Source organism: Drosophila mojavensis, unplaced genomic scaffold (genome assembly GCF_018153725.1).
Source record: "Drosophila mojavensis isolate 15081-1352.22 unplaced genomic scaffold, ASM1815372v1 contig_74, whole genome shotgun sequence".
Classification (NCBI taxonomy): domain Eukaryota; kingdom Metazoa; phylum Arthropoda; class Insecta; order Diptera; family Drosophilidae; genus Drosophila; species Drosophila mojavensis.
In genome coordinates, this window is record NW_025318899.1 from 3,840,042 (window position 1) to 3,856,170 (window position 16,129).

General features: G+C 41.3%; 3 protein-coding genes across 11 annotated transcripts in view; 1 reads left to right on the forward strand and 2 right to left on the reverse strand.

Moving 5' to 3' along the window:
- LOC6581351 overlaps positions 1–16,129 on the reverse strand; it is a 74,457-nt gene that overhangs the window by 48,455 nt on the left and 9,873 nt on the right. For all 9 annotated transcript variants that reach the window (XM_044010174.1, XM_044010173.1, XM_044010175.1 and 6 more), the window contains 5 exons: positions 11,050–11,652; positions 10,724–10,991; positions 9,398–9,617; positions 7,802–7,937; positions 5,915–6,202 (listed from right to left, as the gene is read on the reverse strand). In XM_044010174.1, the coding sequence (XP_043866109.1) occupies positions 5,915–6,202; positions 7,802–7,937; positions 9,398–9,617; positions 10,724–10,991; positions 11,050–11,629 (1,492 nt within the window). In that variant the 5' untranslated portion in view covers positions 11,630–11,652. The remainder of the gene's footprint in view (positions 1–5,914; positions 6,203–7,801; positions 7,938–9,397; positions 9,618–10,723; positions 10,992–11,049; positions 11,653–16,129) is intronic.
- On the reverse strand, positions 128–1,817 carry LOC26527455. The gene has a single exon (XM_015161782.3). The coding sequence runs from the start codon at positions 1,709–1,711 to the stop codon at positions 512–514; it is 1,200 nt and encodes a 399-aa protein (XP_015017268.2). The 5' UTR covers positions 1,712–1,817; the 3' UTR covers positions 128–511.
- On the forward strand, positions 13,352–14,809 carry LOC6581354. Its single transcript, XM_002007053.4, has 2 exons — positions 13,352–14,641; positions 14,681–14,809. The coding sequence occupies exon 1, from the start codon at positions 14,348–14,350 to the stop codon at positions 14,636–14,638; it is 291 nt and encodes a 96-aa protein (XP_002007089.4). The 5' UTR covers positions 13,352–14,347; the 3' UTR covers positions 14,639–14,641; positions 14,681–14,809.

Consider the following 16,129-nt stretch of genomic DNA (forward strand, 5'->3'; position numbering starts at 1 on the left):
CGCCGTCTGTTTCGGTGTTGCCGGTGTGGCATTGTTCTTGCTGCATTATCTGCATGCTGCACAAAACAAAAAAAAAAAAAAAAAAAAAAAAAATATACCCCGAACAAACAGAAACAAAAACGTCGAGTGTCGGCACGGAAATAGATTATATTGTTTGGACCATGGCTGCGCTGCCCTCCAGGCGTTTATGCCCGCCTACGCCGCCTACACTCGTGCAAAAGTGCAAATCGTGTTGCGCGCGGTTATTTCATTTTTGTTGTTGTTGTTTTTGTTGTTGTTGCGGCTGCTTTTGCGCCGCAGTGACAGTAAAATGCCTGGCGAGCTTATCTCTGACACATTTTCGCGCTCACACACACACACAAGCACACACAGGCACACGTGAGAGGCGGCCGGCCACGCCCAGTCGATAACGCAATGCAGGCATATACTTTATAATTTTTATGTGCTTGGAGCAGAATTTGGCGCAGAAGAGCATGCTATAAACTTGAAAACGTCCTGCTCTGGAGTCCACCTAGAGCAATCCACATTTAACTATCTCAATGCCCTTCGTGGGCTTGCCACGCCGCGTGCCAAAGTCTCGACAGATCTCCAGCAGGCGCAAACCCTTCAGGACGACACCGAAGCAAACCCGTTGCAGCGGCATCACCGCCAGCGTCTTGAAGCTAATCGTATAGACCAGCAGGCCGTTGGGGAAACGCTGACGATGATCCCACGAATAGGAGAGCAAGCCCTTCGTTCGCCTCGCATCCAGCGGCGATGGATGATCGTGATGGTTCTTGAGCGCATCTTTCGATTGCGGCATTAGCTGACCCTCCAGCCAGAGGTCCGGGAAGATGTGCGTGAATTTGTGCGCCTGGACATCGTTCTCGGTGGCCAGGCGCACAAATTCCAGCACAACTTCCGGACTGACCTCGGTGTACAGCTGAATGCAAATGCGGCCCAGGGGACGATTCGGGCGCACTGCCATTTCGAAGTAGATGATCGGACGTAGTAGCTCCTTGGGCGAATGCTGGGGCGTCCTGCCCAGCTGCATTGGCTGCGGCATATAGGAGCTATATTTACGCACTATATCATCGAATCGATGTGGATCGCTAACGGTCGCTTTTGGACGCCAAGGATTGAATGAATTAACCTTGGACTTTACGCTCAGCAGCCGGCAGCCCAAGTGACTGTTTGCTTTGATTAGCCCAATTGCCTTCTGCCGCAGCATCACGTTATTTTGCTTGGGCGAACGGAACTCACGAGTGAAACTGTCCAAGTAGCCCTTTACCCTGTAGATTTCATTCATGCGACTCAGCAGCGAGAGATTGCTGCGTAGGATATTCTGCTTCGTTTCCAGGGCATTGTACATGTTATGGAAGTCCAGCCGATTCGTAATATTAATTAGCTTCAATTGCGAGCTTATCTCCGACTTGACATTTTCCAGCACATTCCGATCCAGTCGACGGCGATGCAGATCCTTGAAGCTCTCATAGACATTCAGTTGTCGGGTCTGAATGCCCGTGCTGCTCTTGCCGTGAATGCCATGGACCAGCTTCCTGAACTCACTGTAGGTGGGTGCACGAAGCTCGGGCAGATTTTGATTGACCTGGTCCTCGTGGCGCAACAGTTCGGTGGCCAGGCGATCGGCTTGCATGCGTCGGGCCCTGGGCGTGGGCACATTCACAGCGAAATCCGAGTAGGTTAATTGGCGTAAATTGTACAAATTCATCTTGACAATATGCGATAGCTATTCGAGGTAAATTATTGAATTGAAACACGAGAATAACAGAGAGAATAACGAGAGAGCTATCTCCATGAATAGTTGATACCAAAGTTGAAGTTTCGCTTTTGTGGCTGTTGCTAAATCTTCTTGCCTCTGACATTCGCAATTGGAGTGCTAGAGGCAAAAATTCAAGAATTTGTCAAGCGAGCTGCAGAATTGAATTGTCAAAATGCATTAGGAGGGCATATTTTAAACATGAAATTTTATAATCGCCTTTGTCGCTTTAATGCCAAAGTTGTAATACCCTATAGTGGCTGGGCGTGTGGAAGAGGGTATTTACATTTGGATATAAGATATAAGAGATATATATAAATCACTAGTTAGATTTAAGTACTTAGTGCTTATGTTAGCAATACATAGGCATATGATGTATGTATGTATATATACATACATATATAGATTTATATATGAGGGTATTTTGCTTACACAATATATCAACTGTTTTTGGACAAAATAGAAGTCCACATATATATTAACTATAAATATAGTGCAAATATACAAATAAATACGAACACATAACAATTACAGGGTATGTGGCATGCCCACACTCCACAACTAATTGAAAATCAGTTTGTAGCAGGCTTTAAGCAACATTTACAGCCTCGATGTTTTAGCTGCTTTTGTCTGTTGCCGAGTTGACTGTCAGCCAGCTGACAGCTGAACCAAAGTTGAGCTGAATGGAGCGTTGGGCAAACCACGTTTGACAGCAGCACCGCCTCGCCAAACAGGCTGCAGCTGCTCCGATTTCATACAGCCGCATATATAGCTGGACCAACAAAAACCAAAACAGTAAAAAAAAAAAAAAAAAAGAAATCGAAAATCTGGCAGTCAGTTTCAAAGAATTTTCATGGCTGGGCTAATGATTTTCACGCTGTTCACATTTCGTTGACTCTGGCACATCGAAAGCGAGTCGGTCGGTTGGGGAGTGGAATGTTGTTACAGTGCAGTACAAATAGACAGAGAGGCAGACAGAAAGAGGGAAAGAGAAACAGAGAGACAGTGGGCTGTCATTTTAGTTATTGCATTACAGGAACCGTCTGCGTTTGATTATGTCGCACGTTCATGTTTCTACCTACGGGCACAGCTGTATGCCCTACCCAACGATTTTTAATGGCGCCGACACTGTTTCCGTTGCAACAGCAGCACAGGCAGCGGCAGCAGCAGCAGGAGCAGCAGCAAGAGCAACCGAAATGTTGACAACTGCAACATGCAACTAACGATGAACGCTCTGTGGGTCGAGTTCGGAGTCTCGCAGACTACATCTGTGCAATTTGCTAGCACTTGCCAGCTCTCTTTTGCTGTTATACTTCTCCTCTCTCCCCTCTCTCTCTCTCTCTCTCACGCTCGGCCTGGGTGTAATTGTGATCGGTGGCAGCTACTGTAAATGCTCGACAAACTCGCACGTCACGGTGCCATTTGTCCTTGACAGACGCCATTTAGAGAGCGTATTTCCAAAATGGCTGCCACATGCCGTTAGCCCTGCCAGAAATTGTGCAATTTGCAGCTGTCCATTGGCTCAATTTCGAGTTTTCGCGCTTTCATTAGAGAATTTTGTGTTTTTTTATTGTTGTATTAAGCGAATTGAAGTTGGGTATATTGCTTGATATAACTCTCCCAGGAGAACATACATACAGTCTAGCTACATATGTATATATTTTTTGAGGTGAGTTGAAGAGAGAAAGAGACTGAGTGTCTAATTTATATATTCAAAATATCACGCATAAGTTACATTAAAAAAAACAGAATAGATAATGCAATACCCTGTTGGGAATATTTCATAAGGGCATATTGGTTCATTTAGTAGGGTGAGAGTGAGAGAGAGACAGGAAGAGAGACAGAGCGAGAGAAGGAGAGAGAGAGAGAGAAAGAGAGACAGGCAGAATAGGACAGACAGAGATTTTTTGATAATAAAGACTTGGTATATGTCATAATATATATTTGAGTTATATCTAAAGATTTTGTTCAAATGTCTATGAGCTCATGTCATACAAATATGCAACATTTGTGCACCATTTATTCATTTTTTAATATGTTCAAAATAGAGTATTTCGTAGTCGATTCAATATTTCGTGTTTTGCATCTACACGCTAGAATTGTTATATTAGGCAATTGCTGTTGCTTTTGTTTTTGTTGTTTTGTCATATTTGCATTTAAATTTGAGCGAAAAGTCAGAGCTATGACTAAGCAGATTATCGAAATACCCTTGCTTTTGTCAAACTAAATGTTTTATTCAACTTGTAGCTATTATACAGCTAGATACGTAATCAGCCTTCAATTAATAGAAGATACTATTGATAATTAAAACAAAATTCAATTTCTGTAGACAGAAAATAAAATAAAAATAAATAAATAATAAAATAATAAAATAAATAAATAATAAAATAATAAATAAATAATAAAATAAAATATTTTAACATTTCCACATCTGCAGGGTATTCGCATATTCGGCTATACCTACTGCAGCATACTCTAATGCCTACACTAAAAATAACATAAACGTGCTGCTCAATTTTTAATGGCTTTGGCATTTTTAATGGGCTCGCGTGACTTAATTGGAATTATGCCGGCATGGAATTGGCTTTATGTCATTAACTAAATGCCTGCCAAAACGGCCAAATGACAGCGGGGTTGGTGAGGGGGGGGCAGTGTGGGTGAAATGTGTGTAGGGTATGTGGGTAAGTGTGACAAAGGCCAGTTAGTTATATTTGAAGCTCAACAAACTAATTTTGCGCACATTTTGCCCGGCAGTCAAAAAGTCAAACACTATTTTGCATAATTTATGGTCAGGTCATTAGCGTGTTTAGAAACTACAGCCACGGGCGAGACGGAAGAGACGCTACGACGGACGTTAGCCCGCAGGGAGAACGGACTGTTAACCGCAAGCAAACAAACATAGTTTATAATTAAAACAAAATGGCGCTGGCTTCGGGCCCCCATGTCCATTGCTGCCACAATGTCTGACCAGTCAAACCAGAGACATAGAGAGAGACTGTTAGAGCGAGAGCGGGGAGCCGGAGAGACAGCAACAAGCACAAATTTCAACTCACACTCACTGAGAGAAAAGAAAAGTTGTGAAATGCTCGAATTCTAAGAAAATGTTTTATAATTGAAATATGAACTTGGGCGGAATGGCCTCAAGGCAAAATGTCAATTCACTTTAATTAGTAATTTATAATAATTAATTCAGTCGAAAATTTCTTAATCGAATCAAGTTTTATTTCGCTATACAAATTATTTGTTTCGAGGGGAAATCGAGTTCTTAAGCTAATTCTGCTTGAGTATTCATCCTTTGGAACTTAATAATTTACTTCATACGGCACCTATCTTAGGTATAGAGACATGTTCTTGGATTGTACTCACATGTACTTAAATATTTCTCCCATAAAAGCTTTTGATAAATGTAATTATTTATATTAGCAATAAGAACCAAGTTTTTTCTCTGAGTTGTAGATGATAATGTTTATATTCAACATAATCATTTTCATATTTCTACCCATAGTTCTGCTCTGCTTCTGCTCATACATTCATACTCTTATATTCCTACTCGCACTTCCAGTAATTCATGGCTATCTTTCTTCACCTACTTACATTAGAAAACTTTCACTCTAACTTATACTTAGATCATGCTCTCACTCATACTTCTACTATAGACTCCCCTACTGTTTCATCCTTCTAGTTCCTAATCCTAACTTATACTTACTCTCCTACTACAATGTGTAATACTCCCATTCATACTTCTACTTTCTCACTTATGTATACTTATGATCGAACTTATACGTCTAGTAATATCCCTCTCCATTCTTCTACTTCTACTCTACTTTCTACTCTCTAATCCTACTATTTTCTAATCCTACTCATATTTCTACTTCCTTTCGAATTTAACCTTTGTATTCATACTCTAACTTATACACATACTCATGCACTAACTACTCTAACTAATAATCACTCTCCGACTTCTATTCAAAGTCTTACTCCTACTCTTACTTCAACTTCCCTATACTCTAGCTTATACTCCTAGACAAATTTCTACTAATGCCTCTACTTCCACTCTGAAGCACTCTTTACTTCCACTCACTCTCCGACTCCCATCAATACTCTCTGACTAGATACTAGGTACTTCCCCATTATCGTAGTCGTCGTCATACTCACTATAAATGTCACAGTGCTCGCCCTCGTATTGGGTGCCGAAGCAGTCGCATGAGATGCCCGCATAGTGGTTGATGCAGCGGGAGCCGACAAAGCACAGATTGTGATTCGAGGAGTCGCACATATCGGAGCAGCCTTCGTTGACGTTCTCGTGCTTGGTGGCCACCAGTGGGACAATGGGCAGCAGATCGGATGCCGCTTTGCCGGAGCTGAGTACCACATTGCGAATACAGCCGACAAACGATTCGGTAATATATTTAACGCCATGCAGCTTCTCCTCGGACGAGAGGCCTGTGAGTATATGAAATGTGGAATTAGAATTTGAGTATTCAGAGAGGGCTTAAAGTTTGGACTGGGCAGCTGACCAACACACACATAGCACACCCACACACACACACATGCCAACAAGATTAATTAACGAGAGCAAAATATTTGCAAGCGGATTTTAGTTGGGTCTGGTCTAAAAAATATGTATTTACTATATATGTACATACATATTTGTGTATGTATGTATATTGTGTACCGTATAGAAACATTTTGTTTACAGCTGAAAAGTTTCAATGGGTGCGCTTTAAATATTGTTTAATTAAAAAAGTTGCTGGCCCAAATGAGTTGATGTTTCAACAGTATTTATATTTTTGGGCCAACAGCTAACAACTAAGCCAAACTGCAAGGTTAATTGAAAAATTTCTATCGATGCAAACATTGCATAGTTATCTATTAAAAACCCATTTGATTTTGTAATTAATTTGAGCTAAAAGCTTCACTCAAATTGTTTGTTTCACAAATATTTTATTTGATCTGCATTTGGCTTAATCTGCACAACGATTTATGAAATGCTGCCTTTGCAAACATTTTCCATTGTTTGAGCTTAGACTATACCTCCTCCTGCCCTCCTGCCCTCCCCTCACACAAGCCTTTTTGAGCTCTGTGCAATCAATGACGCATTCCGTGAACATTTCATGAGCTCGTCATGAGTTTTTTTTTTCAGCTTTTGAGTACGTCAAATAATTAAATTTTCACATGGCACACAAAAGCGACTCTCAAAGTCACAAACACATGCACACAGATTTATATGCACACACAGACACGCACATACACAGCTATACCTGCAGCATGCACTTCATTCATTCAATAGCAAATGAGCAAGTGCTGCAGTGTTAGTGTGTGTGTGTGTGTGAGTGAGTGCCATTCTCTGTGTGTGCGTGAGTCTCTCTGTGTCGTCTATCGAGTACGAAATTCGATTTAAAATTTTCATTTTTAGATTTGACGCATAAAAAAAAATGTTTTTGTTCTTTAGTTTAGAGTATTCAAAGCTTAAAGGCAGAGTCGGCTTTATATAAAAAATATATAAAATATATAATGGGTTTTTCGCAGAGCAGCTTATACGCTATGCTTTATGCTTTTTAATTGTTTATATAAATAAAAGCTTTCAACAAATTATTTTGTTTTCTCTTCTTTTTATATTATCAGGCAGTCTTTTTTTTTTTTTTTTTTTTTTTTTGGCTTAGTTAACTATTTAACAAACTATATACTTAACTAAATCACGTATCTGCATAAGAATATTCCACTTACGATTTCAAATAAATATATTTTTTCCTCATACATTTTACACCTGCTCTAAATCAGCTAGCGTATTTAAGCTTCGCTCTTGTTCAATCAAAACGTTTCTATAGAAAGTTGATCCTATTTTTTTTTTTCGCTCTCAATTTGCCTTGTTTCAATTGTTGCTGCACTTGCCGCAAAATCGTTGCATAGATGCAGGCGCCGGCTTTAAGAGAGGGCGCAAGCAGACAGCTAACTGAATTTGTAGGCAAACACAGACGCAACCACATGCACACACACATAGTTAGTATATACACACACACACACAATTGATTTGGTTCTCACCTCCGACCAGCACCACCGATGGCAAATTCGTGGAGACGCCGTAGTTGTACTCGTGATTCAGACCTTTCAGATATACCTCCTCCTGACTATTGTCGACGCGTGCAATTAATCTTGCCCCATGGACATCGATGCGCACCTGTGCAGCGCAACAGAGAAAGGCAGTGTGTGAGAGAGAGATAGATAGTATTATATATATATGTATATAGATATCTATATATATATATAGATATGAGTATATATGCTGGGTTGTGAAGGATATGGTGCATAAAACCAATAAACCAGCTAGCTAGCTAGCTGCCTGCTGCTTGTTTGGGGGCGTGGCAGTCGCGAGCAGCGCGCACACACACACACACGCACACCCGGACAAATGATAAAAATTTATGAATTTATGCGTTTTGGCCCAGAGTTGAAGTTGCAAGCGTTGGGCGATAAATTGTTGTTGTTGTTGTTGCTGCTGTTGTTGTTGCTGCTCTTGTTGTTGTTGTTGCTGTTGTTTGTTGCGCATGAAAAATCTACGAAAATGAATTGCAACTGCTGTGCGCACATTGCAGGGATCAGCTGAAATTCATTAGGAATTTGCGTGTTATTTATGAGTGTATCTGCTTGTGTGTGTGTGTGTGTGTGTGTGTGTGTATACGGGTGTGAGGGCGTGTGTGCCGGCATCTGCCTAGGTGTGATTAGTAGTGGATATGTTTGTTTTAAATATGAAAACACGCAACACGATCTGAAATGCTGCCGCTTGATGATGATAATGTTGATGATGCTGCTGCTACCCATATGTGTGTGTTTGTGTGTATGTGCGTGTGTGTGTTATTGATGATGATGCTGCTGCCGGCTGCTGGCTGCTGGCTGCTTGGACCACTCTGGGCGTGTCCTTAAACAATTCGAGGTCCTGGCCATGTCCGTTAGGTGAGTTAACAAAAGTTGAGCGTTCATAAATCAAGCTGCTTGCTTTTGTTATAAAACTTTGATAAAGCGTTTTACAACAACAAATACACATGCAGGCAGCAATACAACATAGACACAACACACATACATACACACACAAGCACGTATGCACACACATGCACACATACAGCTTGCAATCTTACTAATTGCTAAATGAACATATGCTGCATGCTAATCGGGTAGATATATATGAATGCGACTAGTTGAGATACTCTAAGAGCGAGCTGTGATAAGGGAGATTGATGGATATATAATTGGGAATATTTTTGTGTTTTGTTAGAGCTGGAGGAAATATATTTGTTTTAGATATTAAAGAGACTTGGCTTGAGTAACTCGATGGACTATTTCAGTTGAAGTCTTACAGCTGCTTGACTAGCCTCACGCCGTAGCTAATATGCTCAATTTCAAAGAGCACCGGCACCTCAACCACAGCAATTACAGTAACAAGGCTGAGCACATGAAACTTCAGCTGCAGTCAGAAAACAAAGCAGAGCAGAGTAGAGCAGAGTAAAGAAAAACCTTGAAAGCCTGGCTAGAGTGGCAAATGCAGCTCAAAGAGTTTGCAGTTTGCAGCTTGCAGCTTACAGCTTCCAGTTGCAGTTAGGTGGCAGATGGAACCTAGTTAGGTCTACTTGTCGTCCAACTCACCATAACACTGTGCCATTCATCTCGATTTAGGCTCTCGCCCACTGTGACACTCGTTGAATGCTTGCCAAAGACATGTACAACCTTTAGCTGGCCCTTCTCGACAATCACGTAGAGTGCATAGGGGTCCAAATTAATGCGATCCGGATTCTTGACATTGTGATAGACGAGCAGGCCGTGCGGCAGGCGGGTGCGAAACTGAAATGATATCTCACGGCAAAGTCTGTAAGAGAAAGAGAAAGAGATGGATATACATACAATATAAATATAGTCTATTTTATGGCCTGAGAGAGTTGTACAAATTTATTTGCTCTGAGCTCAACTGGAGTTGAAATTAAAACTATAGCCCAAAACTGACAACAAGAAAGTTATTTTTCCCATTTTATGTGACTTCTGACAATATTTTGTTGTTGTGCTGTATTTATTTTATTTTTGTATTTTAATTCAATATGCAAATGTAAAATGTTTGCACAAATTGCAACTGGACAAAAGTTGCCCGTTAACTGGGTCAAAACACAAGGTCCTGCAATTGAGCAGAAAATCAAATTTCAAACAGTTTCCGGCTAGAGAACACTTAATTGCCAAAGCATTTAGGACACACACATACACACACATGCACACACACCAAATATTTTAAAGCTGCGTCATGTTAGCTAATTGCAACTGTGTGACATTTTCAAAAGGCATCTTTAACCCATGAAAACTGGCAATTTTATGGGCTGCTCACTGGGAGTTTCTTGAGTTGAACTGAGCCACAAATTTAGATGGAATGGCAGAATGCTTTGACTGAAGTTTTCGAACTTATAATTGGAGTTGTTTGTTGATGTTTGAGCTGGTTTTGTTTGAGGTGGTATTTTTTAAATCATTTTCTAAGAGCAGTCTTATCAAAGCAGAAAACACAACTTAAGTCTTTTATTTTACAATGTCAAAACTCAACTAGAGCCCTAACTAACTTCCAGCTTGAACTAACTATAGAGGCTAACAAATTGCACCTGTAATATTCGTGTCCTCAAAGAATATGAGAGAAATATTCCGGGCATTCTGGTGTTAAGGCGCACATCAAACACGTTTGCAAGCTGAAACGCTAACAATCTGGCAAATGACGCGCGAATCGCGGTTTTCACTCTTACCCCACCTCTCTCTGTCTCTCTCTCTCTCTCTCTATCTCAGACTCTCCCTCCCACTCTCTTGTGTAGCATGAAATATGCAAAAGACTTCAAAAATGCTACCTAACCAAATTGAGGTAAGTGTGTCGAGCGTGCCGTCAATATCCTGACTGGGCAAGCTGGACTCCTGGGTCAACCGGCCAACCTGGCCGCCCTCACTCACCGTAATTGAAATGTCTGTATGATGTCGCCGTCCATTTGGATGAACGTGTTGTTTTTGGCAAACATGAAGGTCTTGCCCTGACCCGTTTCCGCAAACGTCAATTCGGGGCCGCGCTGCTCGATGGGCACGGGCGTGGTGCCGCCCATCATCCGTCCGCCGCTATAGCCCGCGGGCAGCTGGGCCGGACTCTGTGTGTTGTAGCTGGCCAGCGATGATTCTGTGGTGCTCGGCTCTCGCGTGGTTGACAGCAAAAACGGCGGCAAGGTATCTGCGGGGCACACACTCGGCTTACAAACTTGACTGAAGTTTTGGTTTCATTTGCTTACGTGGTCCGCCGACGCAGTGAAAGAGACACTCCGGCTCGGTGTTAAAGCGATTTTGCGGATTACCATCGCAGCCACCCCAGATGAAGGTGGTGCATTCCCCAGTCGTTGGCTCGAAGCGCCACTTGTATATGTACTGCTTGCACGGCCCCGGATCACCTGGCCCGGTGCACTTCTCATATTGCTTCTCCTTGGGCGCCTGCATCAGTGCGGAGTTCGTGTCGCCGCTGCCACCGCCACTGCTGCCGGCGATGCTGCCACCACCCGTATTGCTGGCTGATAAGCCGCTGTTGCCGCTGCTGCCGCTGGTCTCGCTGTTCGATTGAGCGGCCGCACCACCGCTTGGCTGGCTCGCACCTGTATTGATGGCACCGCTGCTGCTATTGCTGCCGCCAAGGCCGACGCCAACGCCTAGTACGGGCAAATTGACGTTGCCAGCAGCGCTGCCATCGCTCAGGCTAGCAACAATTGTGCCATTAGAGAGGCTCATGCCGGCTGCGGAGCAGAGAGAGGTCAGCAGCAGAAATAGCGCGAGCGCTAACTCCAGAGATTTGCCACGTTTCATGTTGCAGCGGTTTTTCATGAATGTGCGTAAGTTGCAAAGAACTGAAAATAGAAAAGGGAATTGTTAAAATTTGATATATAGAGCGAAAGAGAGAAAGAGAGAGAGTAATATATATATGTTAGGGGTATCTCATATTGGTATTGATTATATACTATTTTTTAGCTCAAACCAAACAATTTTCATGACGCAGGAAACCGAGCTTAAAGTTCTCGGAATAGATTGTAATTATAGTTTTGAATTAAAACAACTTGCTTCCAGATTCCATGATGGATCACTGTAAACAGAATAAAAGTGTTTATGCGGCTCGGACTAAAAAGTCATAATGTAAAGTTGACTAAATCTAAATTTTATTTATGCAGTTGATTATATTGTTTTCCTTTCCTTTTTCTATACACTCTTGTCCATATATTATATTGAGTAATATTGAGAATAAATTCACCTTGACCCGACATGGCTAATATGTAAGAACTCCATCACTTATCAATTTTCCATGAATTGATTTTTTAGCAAAATGCTTTTGCGCGTTTTGTAAACGTTTCTCAGAATTGAAATTCAGAATATTAATGTATAGCTAGCTGCCAGGGCAACAGCTGCGTCAACGGTTTAATGTTGTTGACGCCCTGTAGTTATTGCTCTTGCATAACATTGTACACAAACAGAGCTTACCTAACCCATTCACATAGAACTGGAAGTAAGTGTTGAATATGCATACATAGATAAGCAGTTTGCCTGCTTAACTACATTTAGCTCACACAGTTGCAGATTTTCTCAATGTGACCTTATAGGTAATAAGTTTTAATAATTTACTATATTACTATTCAGTAAGTCCTTTTGCATATAGCAACTATTGTAAAGATAGCAAATTTAAATGAGAAGAATTGGTACTAATAATAATAATTGACTAATTAAAATCATGATAAATCTGATCTTCCACAATGAATGGGTTCATGGTTAAAAAAAAGCGTATATAATATATTATATTAATATTATATTATTATATGTATTATATAATTATTAAGCTCTGCTTCAAATAATTATAGTGTTGGTCAGTTCTTTCAGCTTTCTTTCAGTTTCCCTCTCACTATGAGAGTCCTGGCTTTGTATGTAATCATGATAGACAGCTCTCCTAATCTTCGGCATTGCCAGCAAAACTTTTCTTTAAATATCACTCTGCTGTCTTTTCGCATATAATTAAGCAACCTGCTCTGTCTCTTCCACTATGCCCATTCGTTTCATTAGTTTAGCTTGCACCACCCTGCCCCAATAAGTATGCTACAGACAAAAAATGAAGTTGTCTGTCTGCTGTTATATGCTCGCTCGTCTGGCCACGCCCCATCGCCCCGTCTCCCCAGTGCCTTGGTGCTCATTAGATTTGTGGTAATTGTACTATAAATTCAGTGAGGCAATTTGCTGGCTCGTCACAGCAGCCGCACAAAGAAGCTATCACAGCTTATGATTTCAGCTACTTGTTACCAGCAGCAGTCGTAGTGTATGTGTGTGTAAGTGTGTGGGTGTGTGTATGAAGCTGAAGCAGTTTACTATTGTCATGGCGCACTATAAATCCCATTTACATCATCATGCTCATCATCATCAGTCAATGTCTGGCTGAGAAAATGAAGCGACGTTGCATTTCTTGCTGGCATTTAACGAAAACGAACTTTTGTGCTTACACTTCCGGCGGAAATGTGACAAGACACACACACACACACACACATACTCACGCACAGCTGCGTTTATTTAAGCTGAGCTGATTCACAAGTAGCTTATCGTCGTGGAAAAAACTGTCAAAAATTCCAAAATAATGATGCACAGTTGCCTTAGCTAAATGCCCAAAGGCGGGCAACGGAGGTGTTAAACGGAAATGGTATATTCAGAGAGCAAAAAGGATGAAGAATATTAAGTTAGCTTGGTCGCCAAAAAAACAAAAACTGTGCAAGTTTTGCATAACGTTCCCAGTGAGGGACTGGGCGTGATTGTGGGTGTGGCTCTCTGAGAGCCCTTACTGCCATAAGCAATTTTTAATTGCGGCTTTAGCTCCGGTCCAAAAAGCCAGACATGAAAAATGAGCATTGCCAAAGTTCATGCAAATTAATAAACCGAAGAGTGGGCGGGAGAGAGATAGACACAGAGATATAGCGAGCAAGAGCGAAAGCGAGATATCCTGAGCTCGTCAAGTGTGCGTGGTCCTGTCAAGGATGCGTCGTCGTTGGCCAAGTTATTGATGCAGCACGTAAAAATTCCCAATGCATACTCAAAAAGTTCACTCGCTCGCTCGCTCACTCGTTCGCTGCTTGATTTGGGTCAGCCAAGCGCGAAAGTTTACCTAACTTTTCGTTTCCTGCCAGAGTGAAGCGTTCAGTTCAGGCTCGTTCACTCCTCGCCTGTGTCATGCACATATGTGTGGGATTTGCCTAAAGTGCATTAATGCCACAACACGTAGCCGGAACGTTAAAGATAACAGCGGCTACCTGTGAGGGCTCCCGGCAGGCCGCAGGACGACCGATAAGCCAGCTGCAGCTGCAGGTGCACGCGCGGCAGGTAAACGACACTCCAAAGGATAGAACATGAAAAATCACGAGCGGGCGCACTTGGGGTAAACAGGCAAATGCTAAAAAAAGGACTGGTGTCCCAAACGGTTCCTGTTTGGCTAGCAAGCAGGCAATCAGAACATTTGCCTGCCAGCGTATAAAAGGGGCGGCGGGAGGCACATCCCAACACATTCAGTCAGCAAACGTCATGGAAGCAACAACTGTTAAGACCGCCTACGCACTGTTCCTGCACCGCTCGGAGCTACAGCGACGCAAAGCGCACTTCGCCAAGATGTCACAGACAAAGATTCTGTTGACCAATGAATTGATTGCCAAAACCAAGCAGCGCATGGCCACGTGCAGCTACGAGGATCTGCAGATACTGGTCCGGGAGCAGCAGTTCAAGCGGCTGCTCGAACAGAAGCTCCAGCACAGAGCTAAGCAGCTTAAAGCGGTGCAGAGGCAGAACCGCAAACTCAAGCTGAAGCGACTGCAGTGAAGCCCGAGCAAGCAGAGAAATTCGGACACAGTTCAGCAATCGACTGAATAGCAATGGAATTATAGAATCATCCTATTTAATATTTAGTTCAACTAATGACCAACAAGAAATCAAATTTCTTGACATGATAGAAATCGCATATAATAATAATATAATATATGTAAATAATAATATTTTTAATATAAGCAAAAATATGTGACCTAACTTTATAAGATGAAACCTTATATTATTTGCTTTAATATTTATAATTAATTTTAATAAAATATATTTTTCTTATGCATAAAACTTAAAATTTTTATTGTGTTTTCTGTTAAACTTGATTCAAAGAACCTTTGGCAATAAGCTTATGAAGATTTGACTCTTAAACATAAATGTTTATTATTAAAATAATATTTATTACAGATAAACATTTAATGGCCTAGTTTTTCAAACTCATAACAAGGACAAAATATAGGTCTATCCGAATGAGCTTCTTACACAATCGGACAACTTGAAAAGAAACCACATTTTTCTATAGAAATCTATAGAATTTTGAGCTAAACTGAAAATTCAGTTATTTTAGTCAGCTTTACAAAAACTTCAGATTATTATTATTTTTTTGTTTTCTTTTTAATTTTTACCCATTTTATGCAGATGTTTTTGAGAGCAGTCGGAGAGCATTTGTGTCTCTGCTTTCTATTCCGTCTTTGTTCTCAATAAGCTCTATGAAAATTACCATTCCCTATATGTTTAGCTATTACTATCCAAGTAGAATAGTTGTATAATAATCAACCTTTACTCTAATTTTCATTTGCTGCTTACTACTGAAAACAGATTGCAATATTTAGTGCAATGCCTCTATATTTATTTAATACAATAATATCAACATGAATATCAAATAATACTAATATCAATGCTAATAGTAAGTAGATCTCAAGCAACACAAGCTTCAACTTGCATATATGTGTATAATATTGCATTTTAAAAACAAATTAAATGTTGAGTGCATGCGCGACTCTTCGTGGTCTCAAAAGTTTTGCCTGCCAGTTGGGCCAACTCACTGACTATGCAAAACGTTTTAAGTTATGCGCGTGTGTGTCCCACAGCACACACACACACACAGTAATAACAGCTATAACAACAGAAACAGCTCGCTGGCCCCGCCCTTCCCACTAAATTGCACGTTTAAAGGCAGTCGCTGACGCCTTCGCTTGGCAAAAAAAAAAAAAAAAAAAGAAAATAAAGCGCGAAAAAGTAGGAAATGAGGATAGAGAGAGGCGGGGAAAACTGAGAAGCCAGAAGCAAAGGCGAAGGCGAACAAATGAAAGCAAGTGAAGTCAAATTAAATTAAATGACAGATGTCTGACATTTTGATGGTGTGCCAGTGTGTGCGTGTGTGTGTGTGTGTGAATGTAATATAAACACATGCAATAATATACACACTCACACGCAGAGCGGGTGTCAGGCAAAATGCACATGGACTTGCCCTCGAAGACCGTGGCACAAGGGGCG